Genomic DNA, 25,502 nt, shown 5'->3' on the forward strand with positions numbered 1-25,502 from the left:
AACTACAGTAAAAATTAAAAATTACATAATTACAATCCTAAAAATTAAAATTTTCATAATTAAACTTCTAAAAATTAAAAAGTACATAATTAAATTCGTAAAATTAAAAAAATCCATTACTCGTTGCCGAATTAATTTGATGTGAGATGAGAAATGATTTGATGTGAAAAATGGATGATGAATGTGTGTATTTATAGATGATTTTGGGGAAAAAAAATATAAAAAAACGGGAAAAAACAGTCATTTTTTGGGATTGAGAAAATATTGTTTTATTTTTTGGTATTATTTTCAATTAAAAAAATGATTTTCCACCTGATAAGCCGTTGGCCAATCAGACGCTGCCACGTCGTCTGCTCGCTGGCACGGACGTGTTTGATGCATCGAGCAGCACCGTGCCAGTGGCGGACAACGTCTCCGTGCTGCTGGCACGGACGGATGGACGCGGCGGTGTTCAACGTCGCATGCTCTTAAGAGCATCCACAACCGTGCTCTTGCCAGCGGCACGGTTGTGGGCCCGGGCGGTACTATTCATGCCTGCTCTCTGACAAGAGCACAACACCCACAATTGTGCTCTTCCTCAAGGACGAGCACAATTAATTTAATATTTAATTAAACATAAACATTTCCATAATACTAAAATTCATTAAAAAATCACAATAAATATTACAAAATACAAATAAAATAAAAAACACATAATTAAAATTAAAAAAAATTAAAAAATGAGAAAAAACGGTTATAAACGGATATAATTTTTTTGGGAAGTGAAATTTTTTATTATTTTTTATCGATTTTTTTAATTAAAAACCGATTTTTTTTAAAAAAATTATTTAAATCCAACGGCTATGCCGTTGACGAATGAGGGCGCGCCACGTCAGCTACTCGCTGGCACGGCGTTGCTCGATGCATCGAGCAGCGCCGTGCCAGCGGCGCGAGCGCAGCGGCGGCGGGTGGCGTCCATGCCAGCGGCGCGGACGGCGGTGGCGAGCAGCGCCACCCTTGTGGATGCTCTAAAAGCCCATAAATTGAACCAATCCCACCCTTAGTATGTTAATCACATGTGAGATTCCCACTGAAAAAGCTTCCTTTTTCAATGATTAATCTTCAAAAGAGAGAAGGTTCCAGCTCCATTCCAATTCCAGAATTCATTTAATAATCTTTTCATTTAATAGATAATAATAAATCTCAACAAAAGCCTAGCTCCTTTTTCCAGGTCAATTCCCCCCTTTCTGTAACGGATTATGAAGAACTGCTGAAAAAGACTCCACCTTTCGCATCTCATCTCTCTCTCTGATTAATCCGGTAAGTGGGATCTTGAAAAAGATGATTGAATCTTCAAAAGTTACAATTTTGATGTTTTGGGCACCTGTTGATGCTGAGAAAAATGATGGGTTTTAACTGGGATTTCACATTTTCGCTTCAATTGCAAGTTTTTGTGTGAACACAATTATTTGGTGTTTAGTAACTATGTATATATATGTGATAATTAAGGAGTAATTTCAGATAAGATGGTTGGTGTGAATTGGTAAGAGCAATTTGAAAGAAACTTTTGAATCTTTCAAAAGTCGCCTAGCTTTGAATTTTCTTCCAATTCACATTTTAATTGTGAAATTTGTATGATTATAAGAGTTTTCCTGCAGTTTAATAAATGAGGCATCTGTTATTATTGCAGAATTTGGTTTATGCTATTTTTTTGTAGTAAAGAGGTTATTAGATTCTCTGCTTTTTGTCTTGTAATAAATGGAGTTATTATTTTAAATTTGAGATGCTTTGTGTCTGAGCTTTTAGAATTTTGAATTGACAGGTTTCATTTGATAATTGTGGATTTTTTGGGGGGATTTTTACTGATTTTTCGATGGGAAACAAGAGCTCGAGCCCTAGAGCCGAGGGGAGTTGGGGGCAAGCTTCAACAACCCGGTCTAGCTCTTCGTCTGGATGGCAGCACGATTATGTTCAGACGACGTATTCGCAGTATGCACAAAATTATCCTAATTCGAACCAACCGTCAAGAACGGGTTCTACTTCATCAGGGTGGCAGCATGATGATGGCGTAAACACTGGATCATCGAATTCACGATATGATGATCAGGGCCCACCTGTGGCGTATCCGTATCCAGCACCATCAGCAGGATATCCACCCGTGGAGCAGTTCTACGCTTCTCCCCAAGATTATGCGCCTCCATCACATGCCCCGGCCCCGTACCGTATGCCTGCTCCTCAAGTGCATGCGCCACAAAAGAGGCTTGATAAGAGGTATTCAAGGATTGCTGACAACTATCATTCGTTAGAGGAGGTATGTGTGTGTCGGAAGACCTCAGAATTGGCGGTTAAATCTAATATCACGTGTCTTATGTTTGAATACTCTTAATACTCTGTTGTGAATTGGCTGGATGAGAAATCCGAGGAGCGAACCTTCCCTAGACAGGGAAGGATTAGCTTCAACATCGTGTCTGTATAAAATGCACGTGCGATTTTCACCTTCGATACCAGAAGTTTAGACGAGACTGATGGAACTATTCGAGTTCTCGAGTAACATTTCTCTGACAAATCTGCCTTTGAGAATGAATAAGGAGAGTATACGTGAGATTACACTACTCCCTCCGTCTCATTCAAAGCGAAACATTTCTTTTTTGGCATGAGATTTTATGTAGTGGTGTTTAGTGTGTTAAGTGGGGAGAGAATAAAGTAGAGAGATGTGTTTGCATTTTAGAAACGTGCCACTTTGAGTGGAACATTCGAAAAAGGAAAATGTGTCACTATGAGTTGGACGGAGGAAGCATAGTTTATCTTTAAAATGGTGACAGAGAAAAAATAATCTGTTGTAAATAGAAAATGCTCAGGATTCTTTCTTTAAAATAGCTTATCTAAATGTTATGATGCCTATAATTAGAGTGCTAGGGAAAGCATACAAATAGTTGTCGATGATTTGAAAGCCAGATTTACGTTGAAGTAGAATCGAGTGGTGAAGTGATTCTTATGTGTATGACCTTATGTCGAGTGTGTATAAGTTTCTCGTCTCTGTTGTCATTTTCTCAAAGAGATGTTTCTTTATACTTTTAAGATATATGCGAGTCTTGTTGAGAAGATTAAAATAATGGAACGAATTTCTGCAGGTTACCGAAGCTCTTGCACGAGCTGGCCTCGAGTCTTCAAACTTGATTATCGGGATTGATTTTACTAAGAGCAATGAATGGACTGGTAGGTCTATTTATCCACATAGATTAATCGCATTACTGGAACTTCTGGAGAAATATTCTTAACTTGGTTCCGTTTTTAGGCCAGAAATCATATAACAGACTAAGCTTACATCACATTGGCGATGGTCTGAATCCCTACGAACAAGCCATAACCATTGTAGGGAAAACCTTGGCAGCTTTTGATGACGACAATTTGATCCCTTGTTACGGGTTCGGAGATGGTACTATATTACATACTAATTTTTTCGTCTTTTAAAACTTTTCGTTAATGTTGTAATTTGAATGTTTTAATTGAACTTGACAGCGTCAACTCATGATCAAGACGTATTTAGTTTTTATCCCGATGGAAGGAATTGCAATGGATTCGAGGAAGTTCTGCACCGTTACAGGGAACTTGTTCCGAACCTGAAGCTGGCAGGTTCATACGTGTTTAATCTTTCTTGTGGAGCTCGGGATTAAAGTTGTATTATTTGTTTTCCTTACGCTGACTGTCCTGCAGGGCCTACATCGTTTGCACCAATAATCGAAATGGCTATGACTGTTGTCGAGCAGAATCAGGGCCAGTACCATGTTTTAGTGATAATTGCAGATGGACAGGTATGCTACCTTCATACGTCATTCATGTCGATATAGTTCTGCGTATTCTAAAATATTGTGAAGTTCAAAATAAAGTTAGAATCGAGGAGCATAGATTGTACGAGCATTGAGCACTAACTGCCACACAATATGAGGCAGCTGTGTTATTTTTTGGGGATGTTGTGTTTGAAGTCCTAATATCGTGCTAACATATTTCGACATGTTGGGGTTCGGTTCCTTAAGTTATTTTATACATGTCTCATTTATCTCGTCATCTTCTTAGGTCACGAGAAGTGTTGATACCGAACACGGTCAGTTGAGTCCACAGGAGCAGAAAACCGTTCAAGCAATAGTCGAAGCAAGGTAAATATCCGTAAACACGAGCTGTATTCTGTTTCTCGACTTTGGAGTAAACGTGTTGAAATAATGTTGCAATTATACCTGCAGCAAGTTACCTCTATCCATTATTTTGGTCGGGGTAGGAGACGGCCCTTGGGATACGATGAAGGAATTTGACGACAATATCCCTGCAAGGGAGTTCGATAATTTCCAGGTGAGTTCCGTGCCTCGTATCATGTACCTTTATTTTGTTAGTAATTGCCATATTTTTCCCTGAGATGCTCTTCGTGCTTGTAGTTTGTCAACTTCACGGAGATTATGGCTAAAAATACGCACCAAACCCGAAAAGAAACGGAGTTTGCTCTTTCAGCGTTGATGGAAATCCCTACCCAGTATAAAGCAACGATAGAGCTTAATCTGTTGGGGTAATTTTCTCACCTCTGTTGTTTGTCTGTGCCTGCAACGATCCCTTTTGGTGTATTTACGACACTCTGCTTACTTTCCGTGTTTTGGGCATTCCAGTCGAAGGAAAGGGAACGTGCCGGAGAGAATTGCACTTCCTCCTCCCGTCTATGGCGCAGCAGCATTTGGCGGAAATTCAAAGCCCTCGCACTCGCCCTCGCCAGCAGATGCTTATCGGTACAACTCTAGTTCGTACTACGACTACACTGCTCCTCCTGCTCCATCTCCTCCCGCTCCATCTTCTAACTACGAACACCAGGTAAATATGGACATCCATTTTTACACCCGGTAAAATCACGAGGACGCAACTTCCAAAATTCGAATGTTAAATCACGAAGTTCAAAAAATTCTCAATTGTTCCATTTGACCAAACTTATTTACTTTTATTTTTTTTAGTAATTAGGCTCAAAACAATGTCGTTTAGTCGTTCACGTGATCACATTAATACACATTTACGTCACTATTCATCCACATCACCAGAATTTTAGACGTGTATGCCAACTCAGCATTGCATGAAAAAAATACATCATGGGACAATTGCAAATTTACGGACAATATTATCAATAACTAAACTACGAGCTCGTTTTGCAGATTTGTCCCATATGCCTCACTAATCCGAAGGACATGGCGTTTGGCTGCGGCCATCAGGTAAAATCCACTTTGATTTGCAATTCGAATGCAATGGTGATTGACGAGGTCACTGAGTTAGATATCTTTTGCTTCTAGACATGTTGCGAGTGTGGACAAGAGCTTCAGCTATGCCCGATTTGCAGGAGTCGAATAGACACGAGAATAAAGCTCTACTGAAGCTCCGGGAAGTAGGTCGTCCGATGCAACGTACGCACTAACCCTGCCACCTAATTCTTTATATTGGTTGTCCGCGTTGTACAAATGAAGCGATAGAGCCTCTTTCAAATTCTTTCGTTGCCGAAGAAAATACGATGAAATCTGATCAAGAACACTGCTTGATTGAAGATTTTTTCTGCCTTGAAGAAGATTTGTTTGTAAATACTTACTTTGTTGTTACAGTTTGCTGTGCATCAGCAGATTTGATGTGAATACATTTATTTTTTGGTTTTTTTTTTATTATTATCACTGGTGTAGTTTTACATAGGTTATTACCTCTCCTTTTGAAGCACTTCTTTGTAACATACTATGATAGTGTTATATTTGTGTTCGGTTGCTCAAAGTTAATTTGTCCTGATATTGCTCGAGATTGAATTGCGCCATACGATACTAATTGTTTGGAATTTGGAAATATCAAATTTTAATTTTGAGTAAAGGCTAAAATTGGTCCTAAACATATGGTCATTTTATGTTTTTGGTCCTAAACATTATCTTTTGGATTTTGGTCCTGAATATATGAAAATTTGATAATTTTGGTCCTGGACTAACTATTATGTTAGAAAATCTATACATTACTTCACTCAACATTCAAAATACATACATTACTGCCAATAAATTCAAACATTACTAAATATATTGATGACAAATAAAGCTTTTACATCATGATTCCACTCCACATTCATGCCAAAATACATACATTACTTCAACTAATTAGTTAGGAGTTAAGAGTAAATGTCAAAATTGGTCTTGAACATATGGTTATTTTACGTTGACCGTTAGTTTTTAACGAAACAGTTAGTCCAGGGCCAAAATAATCAAATTTTCATATGTTCAGGACCAAAAAATCAAAAAGATAATGTTTAGGACTAAAAACATAAAATGACCATATGTTCAGGACCAATTTTAGCCATTACTCTTTAATTTTTTTTGTGACATGTGAGTCACCGACAAGCACTGATTCTTCAAATGTTATCTAAGTAGATGTGAAACGACAAGTTTTTAGTTTAATTAGCTAAGTCTGAATTCACATAAATCGCTTTCTTAAAGTACCAAAGTCGCATTTGGAAGATTACTCTTTCTTCCCAGTTTCAATCCCCTCCAAAAACCCTAATTCATAGAAAACATGAACTGAATCCTGCAAATTCTCCGCCTCTAACAATGGCGTCTTCATCTCTGCAGAAGCTAATCAGGAATCAAACCCGTCCCGCTTCCGCATTCTTCACCCATTTCACCAAACCCCCTTCTCCACCGTCCCCTTTCGCTCTTTCCCAAATCGCCAAAGCCAACGATCCGAGCCCAAATCAACCCGCATCTCATCATTTCAATCTCAAAAATCCAATCTTCGGCCAAGTTTACTACCCGACTTTCTCGTTCGAGTTTCTTCTCAACCACCCGGTTCCTTCACCCACGTTGGTTCCACCCGAATCCGATGACGCGATCGTGATACAAGCTGATAGCGTGAAGAAGAAGAGAAAGAAGAAGATGAATAAGCACAAGCTGAAGAAGCTGAGGAAGCGGCTGAGGAGGAAAACGAAGGCGTAATTCCGATTATTTCGCCTTTCGGTGAGATATTGTTTCGTTTTTTTGAAGGCAATCTAGTTCATGTTATTGTTCATCTAGGGCATCAATAATTAGTACATTTTGTGGTGAGAATATTTGCATTTGCTGTGGAAATGGATGTGCACCTGAGAATTCTTGTGTTCCTCCTTTTGATTGATTGCCGATATATCACGATTTCTTCGCTATGAGTGGTGGTTTTAGGTGGATTTGTTACTGTTTGTTTATGTTCTGTGAGTTGATTGATGCTTTGTGTATGGTTTTAAGCTGATTTGCAAAAAAATTTATTGAACAATAGCTCGGGAATTGGGATGAATACGTGATTACACGAAGATGTTTGATATGTGAAGCATTTTCTTACTGCAAAAGGATGTTATCAAAAAATTAGTTTAGAAAATCGAAGGATCTGAATGGTAATGTACGAGGATATGCTCTAACCAGTCTCTCCCAAAAGTCGTTCGCATCCTTAAACACATTGTAACAATATAGGAATCAGAGGATATGTTTATCTGTAGTCGATACATTGTTGAATAGAATGGCTTGTTCATTCATCGAACATTTGACTATTACCAGTTAAGATCAGTTGTTCCTTCTACTGTTTGGGTGGAATCTTACGAGGCTGTTTGGGTTTGTGAGATGATGAAGAGTGTGGTCGTGGACTCTAGGGAAATATGAGATTGTTTCAGAATCATAAGGCGACTTTAGTAGGTTAACAATAAGCCTTGTAAGGATTTACGTTTTCCTAATTCGTGCTGCTCAGCTTGCTTGATAAACCAGTCCCACAAGATGGAGTTGTTAAGTTACGAAAACTGATGATATGATTGCTACCGAAGCCTTAGGATAGGTGAGGCTGATAGCAATAAATCACCCTTCTTAAAGGTGTACTCTGAATAAAAGGCGGAAATTTTGGTTGATTAAGTCTTTTATGATATGCTCAGTAGTGTTATTTAGATACAACAGTTAGTGTGATATGCAATCATTCAGAAATCGAGCGAATCTTTCACCTAAAAGCTGGGGAGACTTTTGGTCCAAGCGAATAATCTAATTGTCTTTGGATTCGTGATTATAATCGAGGACCTTCCTTCCTCGAGTACAATTCATTTGCGCTTCCCTCTCTCTGGTTCTCTGTACTAACCTGAATCCGTTAGTTAGGCCTCTTCTATCTGAAAAACGAGTCACACTATCGCCTCGTAGTAGGAAAGTGATTATGCATGATTTCAACAGTTAAGATTGTCATTTGGTCAAGTGCTTGCCATTTAGATTCTGAAGGTAATCCACTGGTACAAGACTACGAGGAGAACGCATCTCCTTCCCACGCCCCGAGCTTGTATTGCTTCTTAAAACTCTCTGCTATGTGGCGTCTTTAAGTTCCTCGTTTTTTGCAGGTTGTTCTAGTCTGAACTAGAGATGCCCACGGTTCGAAAACCGGCGGTTCCGGTTCGGAACCGCCGGTTCCGGTTTTGGCGGAAGCGGAACCGGAACCGGACCGTGAGGCTATTTCACGGTTCCGGTTCCGGTTCGAAAACCGGGCGGTTCCGGTTCCGGTTCGGAACCGCCGGTTTTCCGGCGGTTTTGGCGGTTCCGGTTTTTGAACCGGCGGTTTCGCCGGTTCAATTATTATTATTTTTTTTTTTAAATTTGAAATTTGGCTTTATACAACAAATCGGAACAAGACAATGCATAATTCAAGCACAAATAAGACGAATAAGGAGAAAATGAAATAAATTTTATTGATTTTGAGTTGTAACGGACAACGATACATTACAATTTACAATACATAAGTATACAATACAACAACATACAACAATGTAATATAATTTACAAGTGTCGTCGGGCGTCGGCTCGTCGCCTCGTCGGACTCGGAAGGTAAATTTAAAAAAAAATGAAATGGGGGGGAAAAAGGAAAAATTGAAAAGGGCTTGAGATCAACTTAAACTTTCAAAGTTAAACTTTTCAAATTTAAGTTGAGTTGCCTACGTATCCACAATTTTATTGAGGAATCAAAGCCCACGTAGTTCTCTTACCTTGGGATCAACCCTTTTTTCTTGCAAAATGTTGCCCATTTTCTAAGCAAACACATATCAACACGCTATATACACATTGCTACATTTCTAATAGGGGCAATTTGATCTTCCAAAGCAATCAATGCATCTCGAACACACATAGTCAGAATATTATTCAAGCATCTAGCATGGAAAAAATTAGTACTAATAGATAGTTTGTTCTGATTTTTTCCATGCTAGATGCTTGAATAATGTTCTGACTATGTGTGTTCGAGATGCATTGATTGCTTTGGAAGATCAAATTGCCCCTATTAGAAATGCAGCAATGTGTATATAGCGTGCTGATATGTGTTTGCTTAGAAAATGGGCAACATTTTGCAAGAAAAAAAGGTTGATTCCAAGGTAAGATTTCATAGATCATTCAGGATGCGGCTAAGTTGTACTTGAAGATCATTAAAATATATTCCGCATTTGATATTTATCAAATGGGGAATATATTTTAATGATCTTCAAGTACAACATAGCCGCATCCTGAATGATCTATGAAATAGGGGGAAAAAAAAAAAAATTGAAAAGGGCTTGAGCTCAACTTAAACTTTCGAAGTTAAACTTTTCAAATTTAAGTTGAGGTGCCTACGTATCCACAATTTTATTGAGGAATCAAAGCCCACGTAGTTCTCTTACCTTGCTTACCTTTTTGGTCGGCAGTGCTCGCCGTTCACCGCCCCCGTCGACTCATTGCTAATGTTGAGTGCTATCGCTTCTGACCTCGTCATCGCCATCGGAAGAAAATTCTTCACCATCACTCTCTACACGGAAGTCGAAATCCGGCTCTTGTGCTCTCATGTCCGCCTTTGCCCAATCGTCAAGTAACATAGTGGCTTCCATGTTCTTGGCGGAGAGATTGCTCCTTTTGTCGTCTAGGACACAACCGCCGACACTAAAAGCTTGTTCAACGGCGACGGTGGAAGCGGGAACGGCGAATATCTCCTTAGCCATGATGGAGAGTATCGGAAACTCTTTGTCATGTGTTCCCCACCAATTAAGGACGTCAATTTGTTGAGTAGGAGGACCTGCATCTTGAAAAATAGAGCGCGATTCCAAATATATATCTAATTCACTAGTCGCTCTAGTCCTATTGGTTGTAGTACCGTATAGATCTTGCAATTGTGATACTACGTCGGGATCGATCATGACATTGGAAAAATCCCCTCCACCAAAATCAAATGTAGAAGGACTAGGAGGAGCACGTACCTGGTGAGCGGTGTTATACCGCATTTCATATTCCGCGTAGAGAGAACGAAGTGCACTATCTAACCTATGTTTGATTTCATCAACATCCGGAATACTTAGTTCGAAGCATTCTCCTCTTGTCAAGCCCATTTCGCGGAGTTGAGAAAAATCCAAAGCGTGCAAACAACCATAGTACATGTCTAAAATTTTATAAACACCATGCAACTTCCACTTTGGATCCAAGCATTTTGCAATCAAAAACACATTTGGAATACGTGAAAAATATTTTAACCATTTTTCAACCATGTAAAACAAAATAGCCTTCAACTCAACGAATTGAGTATTTTTCACACAAGTTTTAAAACCAATTGCCACATACATGCAATGCTCCAAAACGCGCACAGAAGTAGGATAATAAACACCGGATAACTCAACAGTGGCATTTTTGAAAGCGCGGAATAATCGAAATAAATCCATGCTGTGGTCCCAACAAGCGGGTATCAAAATCAAATCAGAAGGAACATGAGGACAACTTCTAAAAAAATCACATAAATACTCAATGTGGTTCAAAGTCGACTCCAACATATCATATGTCGAGTTCCACCGAGTTGAAACATCCAAACGAAAGTTGGTGTACCTGCATTGCTTACCATGACAATATCTCTTCCAAGCTCTACCAATAGGAGCTTTGTTATGAATCAACTTCACAGCAGTTCTAATAGGATCAACATACTTTTGCCACAAATCGATGGCATCTTGAACACACAAATTCAAAATATGGGCAATACATCGCACATGGAAATATTTACCATCAATAACAGGAGAACATGCACTGATTAAATCATCTATGCTAGCAGTGTTAGCGCTAGCATTGTCAAAACCAATAGAAAAAATTTTATTGATCAATTGAAATTCATTCAAAACTTGAATGATCAATTGAGCAATTGCTTGTGCAGTGTGTGGTGCGGGAAATTCCCGAAATGCAATCAAACGTTTGTTTAAAGTCCAACTGTGATCAACGAAATGCACCGTGATGCCCATATACGAATTTTTACAAAAACAATCAGTCCACACATCAGAACAAATAGAAACTTTATGCCCTAAGTTAATAATAAACGTACCTAATTGCGCCTTCTTTTCCATGCATTGTCGAACAACGGCTCGCGTCATTGAAGTTCGACTCAATTTTCTTGCAGCGGCATTATATACTTGCCGCATACTCGACTCAAAAGCATCGTTATCAAAAGCATTGAATGGAAAATGTTTCATAACGGCAAATCTAGACATCACATTAAGAGCATTTTTGTGATCATATTTCAAAAGAGTATTGCTACACATACCTGATGTTTGGGATGAACCCGTCGTCCCACTTCCGACTCCATGTTGAAAGTTGAGTTGAGTTTGGGTTGGAGCGATACCAAACTCGACCGGATGCGCTTTCTCCAGGTGACGGGTAAATGTACCGTACCCTCCACCCTTTCGGAATGTGTATACGTTTTCGCAATAGTTGCAATACACATTATAAGTGTTTGGATCGTTACTATCTTGTACCCTCTTGAAATGTTTCACGAAGATGTTTGAGGTTAAAGACCTTTCAGCTGGTCTAGGAGGTTGAGGAGGTTGTCCACGTCCACGACCACCACGACCACGCCGACTCCTTGGTGGTGGTGGGGGTGGCATTTCTTGAACCTCTTCTACCTCCTCCCCCTCCTCCTCGTCGTCATCATCATCATCATCATCGTCTTCATCAACATTCACGGGGGTTGGACTTTGTTGGGAATAGGCACCGCGACCGGGAGCACCACTACCGGTACCAACATAAGCATCGCCTTGGTATTGAGAGCGAGAGAGAGCAATAGCATGTGCCACATCTTGCTCTTCTCGAGCCTACAAAATAATATTTGTATTGTAAATACAAAATAAAATTATGAACAATAATGAAATGTAATTCAAAATTAATGAAATTAGTAGATAATAAATATTAACCTGCCACTCATCCATGTTCATTTGAGAAATTTCATCAATAACGGATCTCCGAGATGGCCTCTTGGCCTTTCCCTTTCCCTTATCAACACGACCTTCTCGGGATGAAGACATATTGGAATGGTATGTAGAAATGTAGAAATATGGAATAATATATTTTTTTTTGTTTTAGTAATTGAGAAAGAAAGACAACTTATAGAACTACGGGAACAAGTATAACTGTATAAGTGTATAACAATGCGTAATAAGAGTAGCAATTGCGTAATTAAATGGAAGCACAATAGCACAAATGAGAAATTGGAGACAAAGAGAGAGAATTGAGAGATTGAAGAGAGAAACTCTTATTAACACAAGAGTGGGGTGAATGTAAATGAGGATAGAGGGGGGTATTTATAGAAAAAAATGAGGGGGAAAATGGAAGAATTCGAATTTGAAATTTAAAAAAAAAAAAAAAATTTGAATTTTCACAAAACCGGCGGTTTTGGCGGAAAACCGCCGGAACCGGCGGAACCGCCGGTTTCCGGGCCAAAACCGCCGGTTTCCGAAATAAAACCGCCGGTTCGGTCAACGAACCGTCTGCAAAAGCTGCTCCATTGTCGCCTCGTGCTCCGCGCCGCCTCGAAAGTCACTAAACCGGCGGTTAACCGCCGGTTTTTTCCGGTTAACCGCCGAAAAACCGGCGGTTTCGACCGTTTTTGAAGATCACCACCGGCCCTCATCCCCCTGCCTCGATTTCAGCGCCGGAACCGGCGGTTCCACGGTTAACCGCCGGTTCCGAACCGTCCCGAACCGCCGGTTCGGTGACGGTTCCGGTTCGAAATATCTTGAACCTGAACCGGACCGCGAACCGAATTGCGCCGGTTCCGGTTCGGGAATATTGCGCCGGTTCCGGTTCCGGTTCCGGAACCGCCGGTTCCGGTTCGGCGGTTAACCGCCGGAACCGGAACCGGTGGGCATGTCTAGTCTGAACCATAGTCATAGCCAGGAGTTTGATCCGAGGACTTTTCCCTCGGATCATCATCACTGCAACTGGAAATTCATGATCTTTTCGGTGGCTCACTTCTCATCTGATGTGTGTGTGTGTGTGCCATGGCTTTGACATATGGAAACTAAAAATGTTTTCACATGGTTTGTTTCACTTTGTTTGGCATTTGTTGAACTTTCATTTCATACACATTCAACCTACCTCTATTCCAGCTAAGAAAAAAAAGTAGGCTCCCAATTTGAATTTGTGTCACAAAATAAATATTTATATACTCTTCTATCTCATTAGAAATAAAACGTTTTCCTTTTCGAATTATCCCATTAAAAATGAAATATTTCCTAAAATGAAAACAGCACTATCTCTACTTTTTACGTAATCTCCAAGAACGAACCAATATCACACATACAAATTCAAGTACCTGAATCAATGTCTATATACAAGAATGAATCTACAAAAACTCGGTTGGAAGATCAACTAAACCTACACCAAAACATTCCCTGGCTCCTAGCTCTCTTTGATCCAATTGATCATTTAATTATAAAACTAACATATAAAAATAAGACTTATTTATATTAACTAACTTTTCATATTCACTAGTTACTACATTTCTTAAAAATTGAGCTGAGCCAAGTTATGCCAATTAATTGTGGCGAGGCGGAGTATTTACTAGTACTTATAAAAAAAACAACTACCAATAGTTTATTTAGAGATAAATCACAGACCCACAACTAACTTAACTAAATCTAAATTTAGGCACCTTCAAATACAAAGATGACCTTCAAAATAGGCCAACAAACTTACCTCAACCACTCACATTTATGGTAAAAATTTAACTATAAATCTCCATCAAATCTTCTCCAAACTCCCACCCCTTCAATCCCTTCTGCCGTATTTTCTCTCTGTGAACTTGCAGAGAGAAAATTTATTTCAAATTAAAAAAAACATTTAAGAAAAAGTGGTATATAAATACTTTAATAAATCTAATCTAAATATAAAAAAATTCAAACAAAAATGGCCCGCCAAATAATTGTGATCGCATTGATCTCACTAGCCGCCTTCGCCGCCGCCGTCTCGGCCCAATCGCCGGCTGCCGCGCCGTCTGAATCCACCGCAGCCCCCATCGCCGCGCCAAAATCTGCACCGGTGCCATCCGCAGCCGCCCCGAAGGCCGCGCCAGCTTCCAACGCCACCGGAGTGGGAATCGCCGACGACGAGACCGATCCCCCGATCCCCTCCGAGGAGCCGACCGAGTCTCCGGCCGACTCTCCTGATGCCTCCGATGGTGGATCATCCACCGACGCGAGTGATCAGGCGCTGCCGGCGGCTGCTGGCGCCGCCTCGTTGGAGATCTCTGCCGCCGTCGGCGCCGCCTCGGCCGCCGGATACTTTCTTATGTAATGTGGTTGTTGCGTCGATTCTATAATTTGTTTTGTTTGGATTTAATAGATCATTATATGTTGTAATGTGAGTCTATTGTTCGATTTTTTTTATAAAGATGATCAATAATGATTACTCTCGTTTATTTATCTTGGTGACTAGAATCCAAATAACAAGTTTAATTTGATCAAATTTTAATTTGTCACGTAAGTTTAAGAAATGGCCGATTATATGACATTTTTTTGCAGTTCTATCATGACAGAAAAAAATTCTGGCATGCCCGACGTAGCATGTACATGCATAAATATTAAAAACATTGTTTAAGTAGTCGAATGTTTTTCCACTAGTATTTTCTTTTTGTTACATTATACATAATTCCCCCGTCAAAGATAATGAGACTAAGAAAAATGTCAAAATTACTACATAATCGACTACTATTTTTTAGGTTGCAGGATTGACCAGAGATCTATTGCCTGTTTTTTCCAACATTTTTACCTATTTTGTTTTGTTGTCAGATGAAGTTAATCTTTTTGATGAGTTTTTTGATATCTTCTATTTTTTGAAGAAGCATAAAAAAAGTTAGACATACAAAGTATAGATACCAGAGCGTTTACAAATATGAATCATACAAGTATACAACATGCACATATACTTCATATAGATAGTGTTATATTGCTAACTCAATACTTAATTGCTAACTACAATTAAATAATAGTCATTAGATATTCAAATCAATGGCCTAGATCATTAGTCCTGGAATGTCAGTACGATAAAAAAAACGTCAATAAGAGTATTAAGGTCAATTTACAATAAATTAGTTATAACTAACTTTTAAAAAATATCTCATTACTTTAAAACGCATATAACTTTCTCGATTTAAATTATGTTTTCGCACAACATATATCAAATTAAAGATAATTTCATAAGGATTATAACGAGATCTCATTTGCATATGTTCCGATGTCAAAATTTGAGAAAAATTTCAAAAATTTTAAATTTTTTCGTACAGCAACAATGTCAACATAATGTACAAAATATGTCAATATAAGCAATGTGTTAACATTCTCAAAGTATTGTGTTGATATGTTCGAAACACTATATTGACATTTTCATTCAAAACCCTAATTTGATAGTTTTTTTTTATCTTTTTCAAATTAATTAATAAAAACGAAAATTACACGTGGCAAATTTTACACCACAAGATTTCTAAAATCTCATGGTCTTAAATTAGTTTTAGTTAGCAATTAAATGATTAGTCAGTACTATATATACGTTTAATTTTGTTTAATATGTTAATTAGTTAAAACAATTTGTATCTATTATAAGAGAGTAATATTAGTATTATAATATTTGGTAGTTTAATACTTTAATACGTATTAAATATTCATCTGTATATAATTTAGTAATTGAAATGCAATGTAGTATGGTACTATGGTGTATTATATTTATCTATTATTATTAATAGTCTAGCTACATGTGTACGCATTCTTACAAATTTTAAATGTAACAAAATTATTCTTACCTGTTTTAATTTCTATATACATAGTATAGCTTGGTATAATATAACTCCATTACTAGTATATCTTATATTTGTAGTACTATAATTTAGTATTAATAGATAAGGATAGATTTGAAGTAAAACCAGTATCCTTTTCCTTGATAATTTATTTGAATATTCATGATAGTTTTCACTTCATTTTTAAAAATCTCACAGCTATGTGTTCGATTTATAACTAATTAAGCTACCGACTTACTATTAAACTATTGCTGCGATCATCACGAGGCATATATATTCAAATAAAGTCTCACATTAATTTTGACATATTGAATTTATTTTCGTACTATTCAGCTTTTTAGATATACGAAAATTAGGTAAATTGTAGAAAAAATCATTAAGTTTGATCTAATGTATCCCGCAACTATAAAATTAACCGGAAAAACTGTTAATATAGACTTACTCGCAATTATACAAAGACAAATATTTTTGGTAAAATTGCATTGTAAAAAAAATCATAAATGTCGGCAACGGTGAGTTAATAAACGACATAGTCTATTCATAAAGAAAACATCGCAATTTATTGAAAAACACAACAGACAACTGAATCCAAACTTTGTATTTTAGGCATATTTTTAAAAAAACCAAAATTCATGGATTTTGTAGCATTTTGCCCTAAAATTTAATGGTGATAATCCGCATGTCGTGGAAGATAGATGCATGGGCGGACCCAAATGGAGGTGACTAGAGGCTAAAGCCCTTAATGAATTTATTTTTTAAACATTTTTCTATTAATTTTTTGTGAAATTTATTGATATTTAATGTAAATTATTGTGTAACAGCCCTTACAAATGATGAATATTGTTCAAAAATATACATTGAAATAAAAAATAGAAATCTCAGCCCATATCATGTATATTTCTGCCCGCCCCTGGATAGATGGTTTGCTCAAAACGCTAGACACATTTATCTTTTACTTCTCCTAAATTATAGTAAAAATAATTTACAACTTAAATTTGACATTCAACATTAAAGTAGCTAAATAGACAAACCTCAACCTCACCTAATTAACCAACAAAAAAACAAACAAATTTCTCACCGTCTATATATTTTATCACATCCTCTCCAATTCATCAATTTTCCTAGATATTAAAAAAAACATGCAAAAATAAAACTCAAAAAATAAAATGGCTTCCCATGCTATTGCCCTTGCTCTAACAATCTTGTTCGTCTCCGCCAACGCGGCTCGGCCGAGCTTATCACCGGCCATCTCCCCGTCCAGGTCCTTCCCCGGCCCTGGAGGAGCTCCGATTCCGCTACTCAGAAAAGGCGCATCCTCCACCGCAGCATCACCGGGGGCGGGATCACCAGCTACGTCCACCGATGGTCCTGGGTCGGGTGATGCACCGTCCGAGGGCGGCGCCTCGGCCGTGAAAGTCCCTGCCGCAGCGGTCGGCGCCTCCGCCGCCGGGTTATTGCTATTTTAAGTGGAGTGTAGCTTCTCCTTTTTCTAGATTGTTTTGTATGTGCTTAAACATCATCAATGTTGTCATTCTTGATTTTTAAAAAGAATATTTAGTTTTGATTAAAAATGTAGAAGCTTGAGGGATACATACACAACTTATACAAACAGTTTCATCTTTGTTTTGTATTAGTACAAAAAATTTTAAGTTTACATACATATACAAAAAGTTTCATTCGTGTTTCATTTCATAATATTCTGTTGGGTCCCGGTGGTGCACACCCGAACTCCACATTAGTATGATATTGTCCGTTTTGGGCAAAGCCCTCACGGTTTTGCTCTTGGGGTATTCCCCAAAAGGCCTCATACTAATGGAGTTGGGGTAGTCCATTTATATGCTTGCAACTCTTGTTCATTCTCCGATGTGGGATATGGTTTGTTTCACCACAATCCTCCCCTCAAACTGTAATACCCGAAAATTTGTGGAATTTTATTCTTTTAATTAAGGATGAAATTCTTTTCTATGTTTTTGTGTTTAAAATTTGGTGTGGGAAATATTTTGTGTTTATTTGATTGTTGTGGATGTGGTATTTTCTACCTAGGCAAATTAAATGTAATTAAATAATTAATTAAGCCATGTTTTTAAAAATCCTAATTAAAATTAAATCTCTCTCTCTCTCTCTCTCTCTCTCTCTCTCTCGGTTTCTCACCCCCTCCCCACTAATTTCTCAACCTCCCCCACTCCCTCTTAACCGATACATCTTTCCCTTTCCAATCTCTCCCCACATCGTTTTCTCTCCTTTCTCTCTTGCAATTGCTCTCAACACCGGTAAGCTCCCTCTCTCCTTCTCCCTCTCGGTTCTCATCTTTTTCATTCACTCCCTCTCATCATCGTCTTGAATTCCTCAAGGTGATACCCTCCTTCGTCGTGAATCGGAGTCGGAAAAGGAAGTAAAGCTTTTGCGTTTCGTTTGAACCATCCGGGGAAGGTAACCCCTAACCCTTGTTTAATTCGAAAACTCATGCATATAGGACGTTTTTGGATGGGTTAGATGTTGAGTAGGATTTGTGGCTATGTGCTTGTGTTGAACATGTTTTCGGTGATAACTGACAGTGGGTTCCGACCCCTTTTTAACTAAGCAAACGATCTCCGTTGGGTACGATTTTTGAACTGTGTAAAGGTTAATGTGTCTTTTGTGTGGTGTGTAAATTTCAGCTTCATTGGATGTCGTATGATTTTACTATGATTTTTGCAAGTAAACTGCGCAGTTCTGCGTGTGGTGTGTTCTGGGTGATGTTTTCATGTGCAATGGTTGGGTTTCTGAGTGTTATGTTTTTGTGTTGAATGTGGGTGTGTTTGGCCAAGAGATGGCTCGGAGAAATCTGTGTTTGGCTCGAGAGTTTTTGTGTGGGTTGGCCGAGAGATCTAGGGTCCGGCCTAGGGCAGGCTGGTGGGAAGTTTTGAAGGGATGATCCCAGGTGTTTGGGTGTGTTTTTGGGACGTAGAATGCGTGGTGGGAATGTCGTATAGGGTTTGAGAATCGGAAGTTGAAGGAAAGTGAATGTACACGGAACCAGCGGCCGAGGTGCCGAACAGATGGCCGAGGTGCCGAGCATAAGATGCCGAGGTGCCGAGCAGGCGGCCGAGACGGTCGGTCGAGGTGCCGAGCCGGACGGCCGAGATGGTCGGCCGAGGTGCCGAACAGGCGGCCGAGACGGTCGCCCGAGGTGCCGAGCCGGACGGCCGAGATGGTCGGCCGAGGTGCCGAGCTGTGCCGAGACGGGTGCCGAGCTGAGCCGAGACAGGTGCCGAGCTATGCCGAGACAGGTGCCGAGCTGTGCCGAGATAGGTGCCGAGCTATGCCGAGACAAGTGCCGAGCTGTGCCGAGACAGGTGCCGAGCTGTGCCGAGACAGGCGGCCGAGGTGCCGAGCCAGGCGGCCGAGACGGTCGGCCGAGGTGCCGAGCCAGGCGGCCGAGACGGTCGGCCGAGGTGCCGAGCCAGGCGGCCGAGGTGCCGAGCCAGGCGGCCGAGATGGTCGGCCGAGGTGCCGAGCCAGGCGGCCGAGACGGTCGGCCGAGGTGCCGAGCCAGGCGGCCGAGACACCGAGCCAGGCCGAGACGCCGATCCTTTTTCCGAGCTTTTTCCGAACCTTTTCCGAGCCAAGTGAGCCGTTGCACAGTAAGGGTATGCCAGGACTTGGAGTGCTGTGTTCGTGTGTCGTGTGCGCGTTTTGGGTACGTCGTTTGCGTGCGGGGTGTGTTTCGAACGTGTGACTTTGTGTGTTTGTTTTGTAATATGTTGTTAAGTGTATGTACGTGTAACGTGCTAGATGTTGAAGTCGTCCACGTAGGAATCATGCATTGTCGTTTAAAGTCTCGTCTCTTCTGACTCTAATCATGATATTATTTATCTTTCAAAAGGGTGATCTTTTTCGAGGAAAGTGTGGTTGAAGGGAACTGTTTTAAAAGCTAAGCAATCGAGGTGGGCTTTTCTACCCTACTTTTATGTGGGTTATCTTTAAATACGGACTTTGTTCCGGAAATGTTTATGGAGGTGAACTGTTTGTCTTGCCAATTATTTTGTTTTGAAACCTATCTGAAGTGGTTTACCACATATGTTTAATCGAATTCGGGTCTGTTGGGCTGCGAACCCTCAGGCTAGTGTACACGAGACTGGGTGCCATCTGAGAGCAAGTTGGCCGGTCTAGATGACCTGGGGTGTGGCCACGCCCCTTGTCATGGTTTGGATCAGATAGTGTATGATTGAGGGAATAAGGGTGGCAATATCGGAAAATGACTGCGCAGTCGAATTTATGAAATGTATTTTGTGTACTTGGGTTATTTTCATTATACTCAAAACCCCAATGTTACACTGTTATGGCATGACAAACTATGTTTTTGGCGTGTGTCCACTGAGTGCATAAGTACTCAGCCCTGCATGTTGTTTTCTTAATGTGCAGGTTGAGCAACGATGAGGATGACGGATGTTGAGCAGCCAAAGCTGAAATAGTATTTTTATTTGGTCTTTTGGATGGTGTCGTGTCGTCATACATGGCAGCATCTGTCTTTTGGTCTTTCCGCTGCTTGTAATCCGATACAATGTTTTCCTTTAAACTCTGAATACTTTAACTTTTGTAATGTCGTCTTAAGTACAATGTTTAAAAGTGAACTTCCTTTTTAAATGTTTTGGGTCAAATATTCTTGTTACCCCCTTTCTTCCCCGCTTCTTTATCCCCCCCCCTAGTCGCGGTCCACCGTACTTCCTATCCTTAGGAAATGCGGGCGTGACAGAGTGGTATCAGAGCCTAGGTTTTCTCTTTCTGCTCTGGACCCAAAAAAAAAAAAAATTCTTTTTCTGACTGGAGTAAGTTTTCAAAAGTGTCATTGGCTCAACATCCGACTCATCGCACTCAACCTGAAATGAGGTAATGAAAATTTCGAAATTTTGGAAAGTATATGGAGGTGGAGGAAATTGTGATTTTGGTGTTGAAAATGATTTTTATGTAAAGTTTAAGTAAATGTTGAGACATGTGGAAGGGTACAACGTGATGTGGAAAAGTTGGAAATTGTTTGAGTTATGAACTGTTGATGTATGATGAACTTATATGGAAGCATGTGGCTGATGTGTGATGATATGATGACGTGAATGTTGATGTGAGCTTTTATGTGAGTATGTGTTGGCCTTTTGAATGTTTGAACTTAGACGTGATAGATTTTCACTAGTGCTTCTTGGACCTATGATAGATAAGAGCTTTTGGCCTTTGAACACCAGCGGGTTTGGGTTAGAACAGCGATACGTGCATACTCTCTCTCTCTCTTCTTCGGTTATGTACTCTGTTTTTATACGCGAGGCGGTTGTTTCCGTTTTTTTCTATAGATGGCGCGTATGTTCCGAACCCCGCGACGGAGTGATCGCGATAGACTTAGGGCACAGAGGGTGCTCAGAGATTATAGAGTGTACCGGAAGAAGGATCACGTACCGTTGATCGAGTTCGTGGCACACTTCGACACCCTCTGGAGGGCAGCTCAGGAGTTCGGAGTGACAGAGCATGACGGCATTGAGAAGCTAATAGATTTGCTTCCCGATAGCTGGAAGGAGTGGGCCGAAAGAACGGCGAGGAGGTACACGTGGCATGAGCCCGCTACCGATGACATGGTGGGTGACATGGCTGGCTTTCGGAAAGCCGTGTATTGTGCACTGGTGGACTCTCGAGAGGAGCAGCCCCCACAGGAGGTGGAAGAGAGGGTCGTGTATCAGGACAAGTATGTGAGCATGTACGAGGGTGAACAAGGGTATGAAGATGATTATGAGGAGGCTCTGCCAGGGAACTCCGAGGAGGACGACGACGAAGACCCGGAGGAAGGGCCTATGGATGAGGATGATAGAGTCGTAGTCTAGAATTAGAACAGTTCGTTGTCTTTTCAGTTTTTGCTTTCTGTACGATCTGCTCTTGGGAACAATGTTGGCCTTCTTTCTTTTAATGAGAATTTTGATTTTGATATATATATCCTATGTGTTGCATCTTATACTACATGAAGGTTTTATAAGAAAACTTTGAGAAAGTGGTAATTTTGGATGAGAATTGTAGTAACACTTTTTGGATATTGAATCAGAATGCCGCCAAGACGTGCACGCCAACCACGACAAGGACCCCACGTGGAGGCACCACCTCCACCACCTCCACCACCACCACCTCCACCCCCGCCTCAACAAGAAAGGTTCATAGTTACGTTCTCAAGGCAGAATCCCCCAAAATTTGACGGACAAGGAGACCCATCCAAAGCGGAAGAGTGGATACGCGGCCTCGAGCGTATCTTTAGGGTCATGGAGTGCACAGATAGGGAGCGCATTGCTGGTGCTACCTTTCAACTGTTAGGTGCTGCCGATTACTGGTGGGAGACTCGGCAGAGAACTATGGATCCTGCACGCCTGGAGGCGCTAACATGGGAGGAGTTTAAGGTGGAGATTGACAACAAGTATGTCCCAAAGACGTACAGACGGGCCAAGGTGGTAGAGTTCCACACACTAAGCCAAGGCCGAATGACTGTAACCGAGTATGACCGAGCCCTCGCGCAGATGGCACGATATGCGTCCGAGTTGATGGACACCGATGAGAAATGGGCGGTGAAGTTCCGGGCCGGGCTCAGAGATGAGATAAAGGCCGCATTGGCCTGTCGAGGAGAACTCTCCTACTCGGAGATCTTGACTTGTGCACTGGACGTGGAAGATGCACTCCCTAAGCCAAGAGTTGTGGCAACAACAAACGCGACACCTCTACAAGCTCAGCCGGGCCACCAAGAGAAGAGGAGGTGGGATGGTGACCAGGCTCAGTATGGTGGTAAGAGGCCACAACACATGAGAAACCCACCCTACAATGGCGGGAGACAGAATACTTTCCAACCGAGGGCAAACTTTCCGCCGAGGAACCCTCAATGTGGAAGGTGCTTCAAGTACCACGCCGGGGAGTGTCGAGACCCTAGGTGCTTCAACTGTGGTGGGAGTGGCCACTACATCCGAAATTGCCCAAACAAGCACATGGGAACGGGAACGAGACAGAACCAGCTAGGTTTCCGTCCACAATCCCAGGCACTACCTGCACCTCCACCGCAACAACGCCGCCAAGGATTACCATCGCAAGCAAGGGCCTACGCCTTGAAGGGGAAACAGCCGGCAAACGGGAAAGAAACCTTTGAGCAAGGAAACTTGGCAGGTATGGGCACACTTCTAAATATGCCTATAGTTGTCTTGTTTGATACGGGTGCGTCGCATTCCTTTATATCAACGTCTTGTGTGGATACTTTGGAATTACCTACTGTTAAGACCGAACCCACTATGAGTGTGACCTCACCGGTAGGCGGGGCTATAGATATATCCCGATCTTGTGCATGTGTGAACTTTGGAATAGGTGAACTCAGTTTAGTGGCTTATAATTTGCAAGTAATGACGATGTGTAGCGTAGACATAATCTTGGGTATGGATTGGTTAGCGGAGAACCACGTTACCCTTCATTGTAGAGAAAGGAAAATTTCGTTTGAAACCCCCGGAAAAGAGCCGATGAAGTTTCACGGAGTCCCAATGAGCCGACGCAAGTCCATTATCTCTGCGCTGCAAGCCACTACAATGATGAGGAAGGGATGTCCAGCGTACCTTGTTTATTTGAATGGGGAGGAGAAGAAAGACAGGAAGATAGAAGATGTGGCGATAGTGAGTGAATATCCCGATGTCTTCCCCGATGCGTTGCCAGGACCCCCACCCGACAGACAGGTAGAATTCACGATCGATCTGGAGCCCGGATCGGCACCAATATCCAAAGCACCTTATAGAATGGCGCCAAAAGAGTTGGAGGAGCTTAAGGTGCAACTGCAAGAGCTACTGGAATTGGGATTCATTAGACCAAGCGTGTCACCATGGGGAGCACCAGTGTTGTTCGTAAAGAAGAAGGATGGAACGATGAGGATGTGCATCGACTACCGGGAGCTAAACAAACTAACGCTGAAGAACAAGTATCCACTACCAAGGATAGACGACTTGTTTGACCAACTTCGAGGGGCAGGAGTCTTCTCTAAGATGGATTTGAGGTCTGGGTACCATCAGCTGAGGGTTCGGCGAGAAGATGTACCCAAGACGGCGTTCCGAACAAGATATGGTCATTATGAGTTCGTTGTAATGCCTTTTGGACTGACGAACGCCCCGGCAGTGTTCATGGACCTTATGAACCGCGTGTTCCATCCATTTCTGGATCGGTTTGTCCTGGTTTTCATCGACGATGTGCTCATTTACTCGAAGAACGAAGAGGAGCACAAAGAGCACTTGAGAACCGTCCTAGCAACTCTAAGGGACGAGAAACTATATGCCAAGTTCAGTAAATGCGAGTTTTGGCTCAAGGAAGTAAATTTTCTTGGACATGTAGTAACTTCAGATGGAATTCGTGTAGGTCCGGCCAAGGTAGAAGCGGTGCAGGAGTGGAAGTCACCTTCTACACAAAACGAAATCCGAAGCTTTTTAGGACTGGCGGGCTATTATCGAAGATTCATCGAGGGATTCTCGAAGATAGCAAGGCCAATGACGCAACAACTGAAAAAGGGAGTCAAGATGATTTGGACGCCAGAATGTGAGGCGAGCTTTCAGTTGTTGAAGGAGAAATTGACCACCGCACCAATCCTAGCTGTGCCGGAGCCAGAGACTGACTATGCGGTATATACGGATGCGTCGAAGGTGGGACTGGGATGTGTGCTTATGCAGAAGGGGAAAGTGATTGCATATGCATCGAGACAATTGAAGCCCCATGAACTGAATTATCCGACGCATGACTTGGAACTGGCAGCTGTGGTACATGCTTTGAAGATCTGGAGACATCATCTTTATGGAGTCCGTTGTGAGATATACACGGACCATAAGAGTCTAAAGTACTTCTTTGAGCAAAAGGAGTTGAACATGCGCCAACGTAGGTGGCTCGAGTTGGTAAAGGACTACGATTGTGGTATAAATTACCATCCGGGAAAAGCAAACGTAGTGGCCGATGCTCTTAGTAGGAAGTCTCAATCTCAGCTGGCCACCTTTCTTACTATCGAGGAGAGTTTAATCCAAGAGTTCAGTAAGATGCGGTTGGAAGTAGTGAGAATGCCCGAGACTGTGGAAGGAATAGTAGCCACGTTGGTGATGGAACCCGACTTAAGAGCCAGAATTGTAGAAGCTCAACGGCGAGATACGTTACTAGAGAAGATTCGCTCAGAAGTGAGGACGGGTGAACTCGGAAATTTTCGTGAGGCAGCGGATAATGGTCTCACATACAAGGGAAGGTTGTGTGTGCCTAAGGATGAAGGCCTAAGGATGGAAATCATGAGAGAAGCACATGAAACCCCATACGCTGCTCATCCAGGGAGCACCAAAATGTATCAAGACTTGAAAAGACAGTTTTGGTGGAACGGTATGAAAAAGCATGTTGCGGCATTTGTGGAGAGATGCCTAGCATGTCAACAAGTAAAG

The 25,502-nt window shown here is 41.2% G+C and overlaps 2 protein-coding genes across 2 annotated transcripts; both read left to right on the forward strand.

Annotated features, from left to right (window-relative positions):
• The first annotated feature begins 1,058 nt into the window (after positions 1–1,058).
• Positions 1,059–5,775, forward strand: LOC121782506 (E3 ubiquitin-protein ligase RGLG2-like). The gene is made up of 12 exons (XM_042180372.1): positions 1,059–1,299; positions 1,802–2,290; positions 3,111–3,195; positions 3,275–3,415; positions 3,499–3,612; positions 3,694–3,791; positions 4,054–4,133; positions 4,218–4,323; positions 4,407–4,534; positions 4,632–4,830; positions 5,163–5,219; positions 5,298–5,775. Exons 2-12 carry the CDS (start codon positions 1,853–1,855, stop codon positions 5,376–5,378), a joined length of 1,527 nt encoding a protein of 508 aa, XP_042036306.1. The 5' UTR covers positions 1,059–1,299; positions 1,802–1,852; the 3' UTR covers positions 5,379–5,775.
• Positions 5,776–14,189: 8,414 nt separating this feature from the next.
• On the forward strand, positions 14,190–14,576 carry LOC121781765 (classical arabinogalactan protein 11-like). Its single transcript, XM_042179452.1, has one exon. The coding sequence runs from the start codon at positions 14,190–14,192 to the stop codon at positions 14,574–14,576; it is 387 nt and encodes a 128-aa protein (XP_042035386.1).
• Positions 14,577–25,502: the final 10,926 nt, after the last annotated feature.

Source organism: Salvia splendens, chromosome 20, assembly GCF_004379255.2.
Source record: "Salvia splendens isolate huo1 chromosome 20, SspV2, whole genome shotgun sequence".
Lineage (NCBI taxonomy): Eukaryota > Viridiplantae > Streptophyta > Magnoliopsida > Lamiales > Lamiaceae > Salvia > Salvia splendens.

Coding starts and splice junctions, on each gene's coding strand:
- LOC121782506 (XM_042180372.1), top strand. CDS start 1,853: ATGGGAAACAAGAGCTCGAGCCCTAGAGCCGAGGGGAGTTGGGGGCAA. Junction 4,324..4,406: donor GGGAGTTCGATAATTTCCAG/GTGAGTTCCGTG, acceptor TCGTGCTTGTAG/TTTGTCAACTTCACGGAGAT. Junction 4,535..4,631: donor ATAGAGCTTAATCTGTTGGG/GTAATTTTCTCA, acceptor TGGGCATTCCAG/TCGAAGGAAAGGGAACGTGC.
- LOC121781765 (XM_042179452.1), top strand. CDS start 14,190: ATGGCCCGCCAAATAATTGTGATCGCATTGATCTCACTAGCCGCCTTC.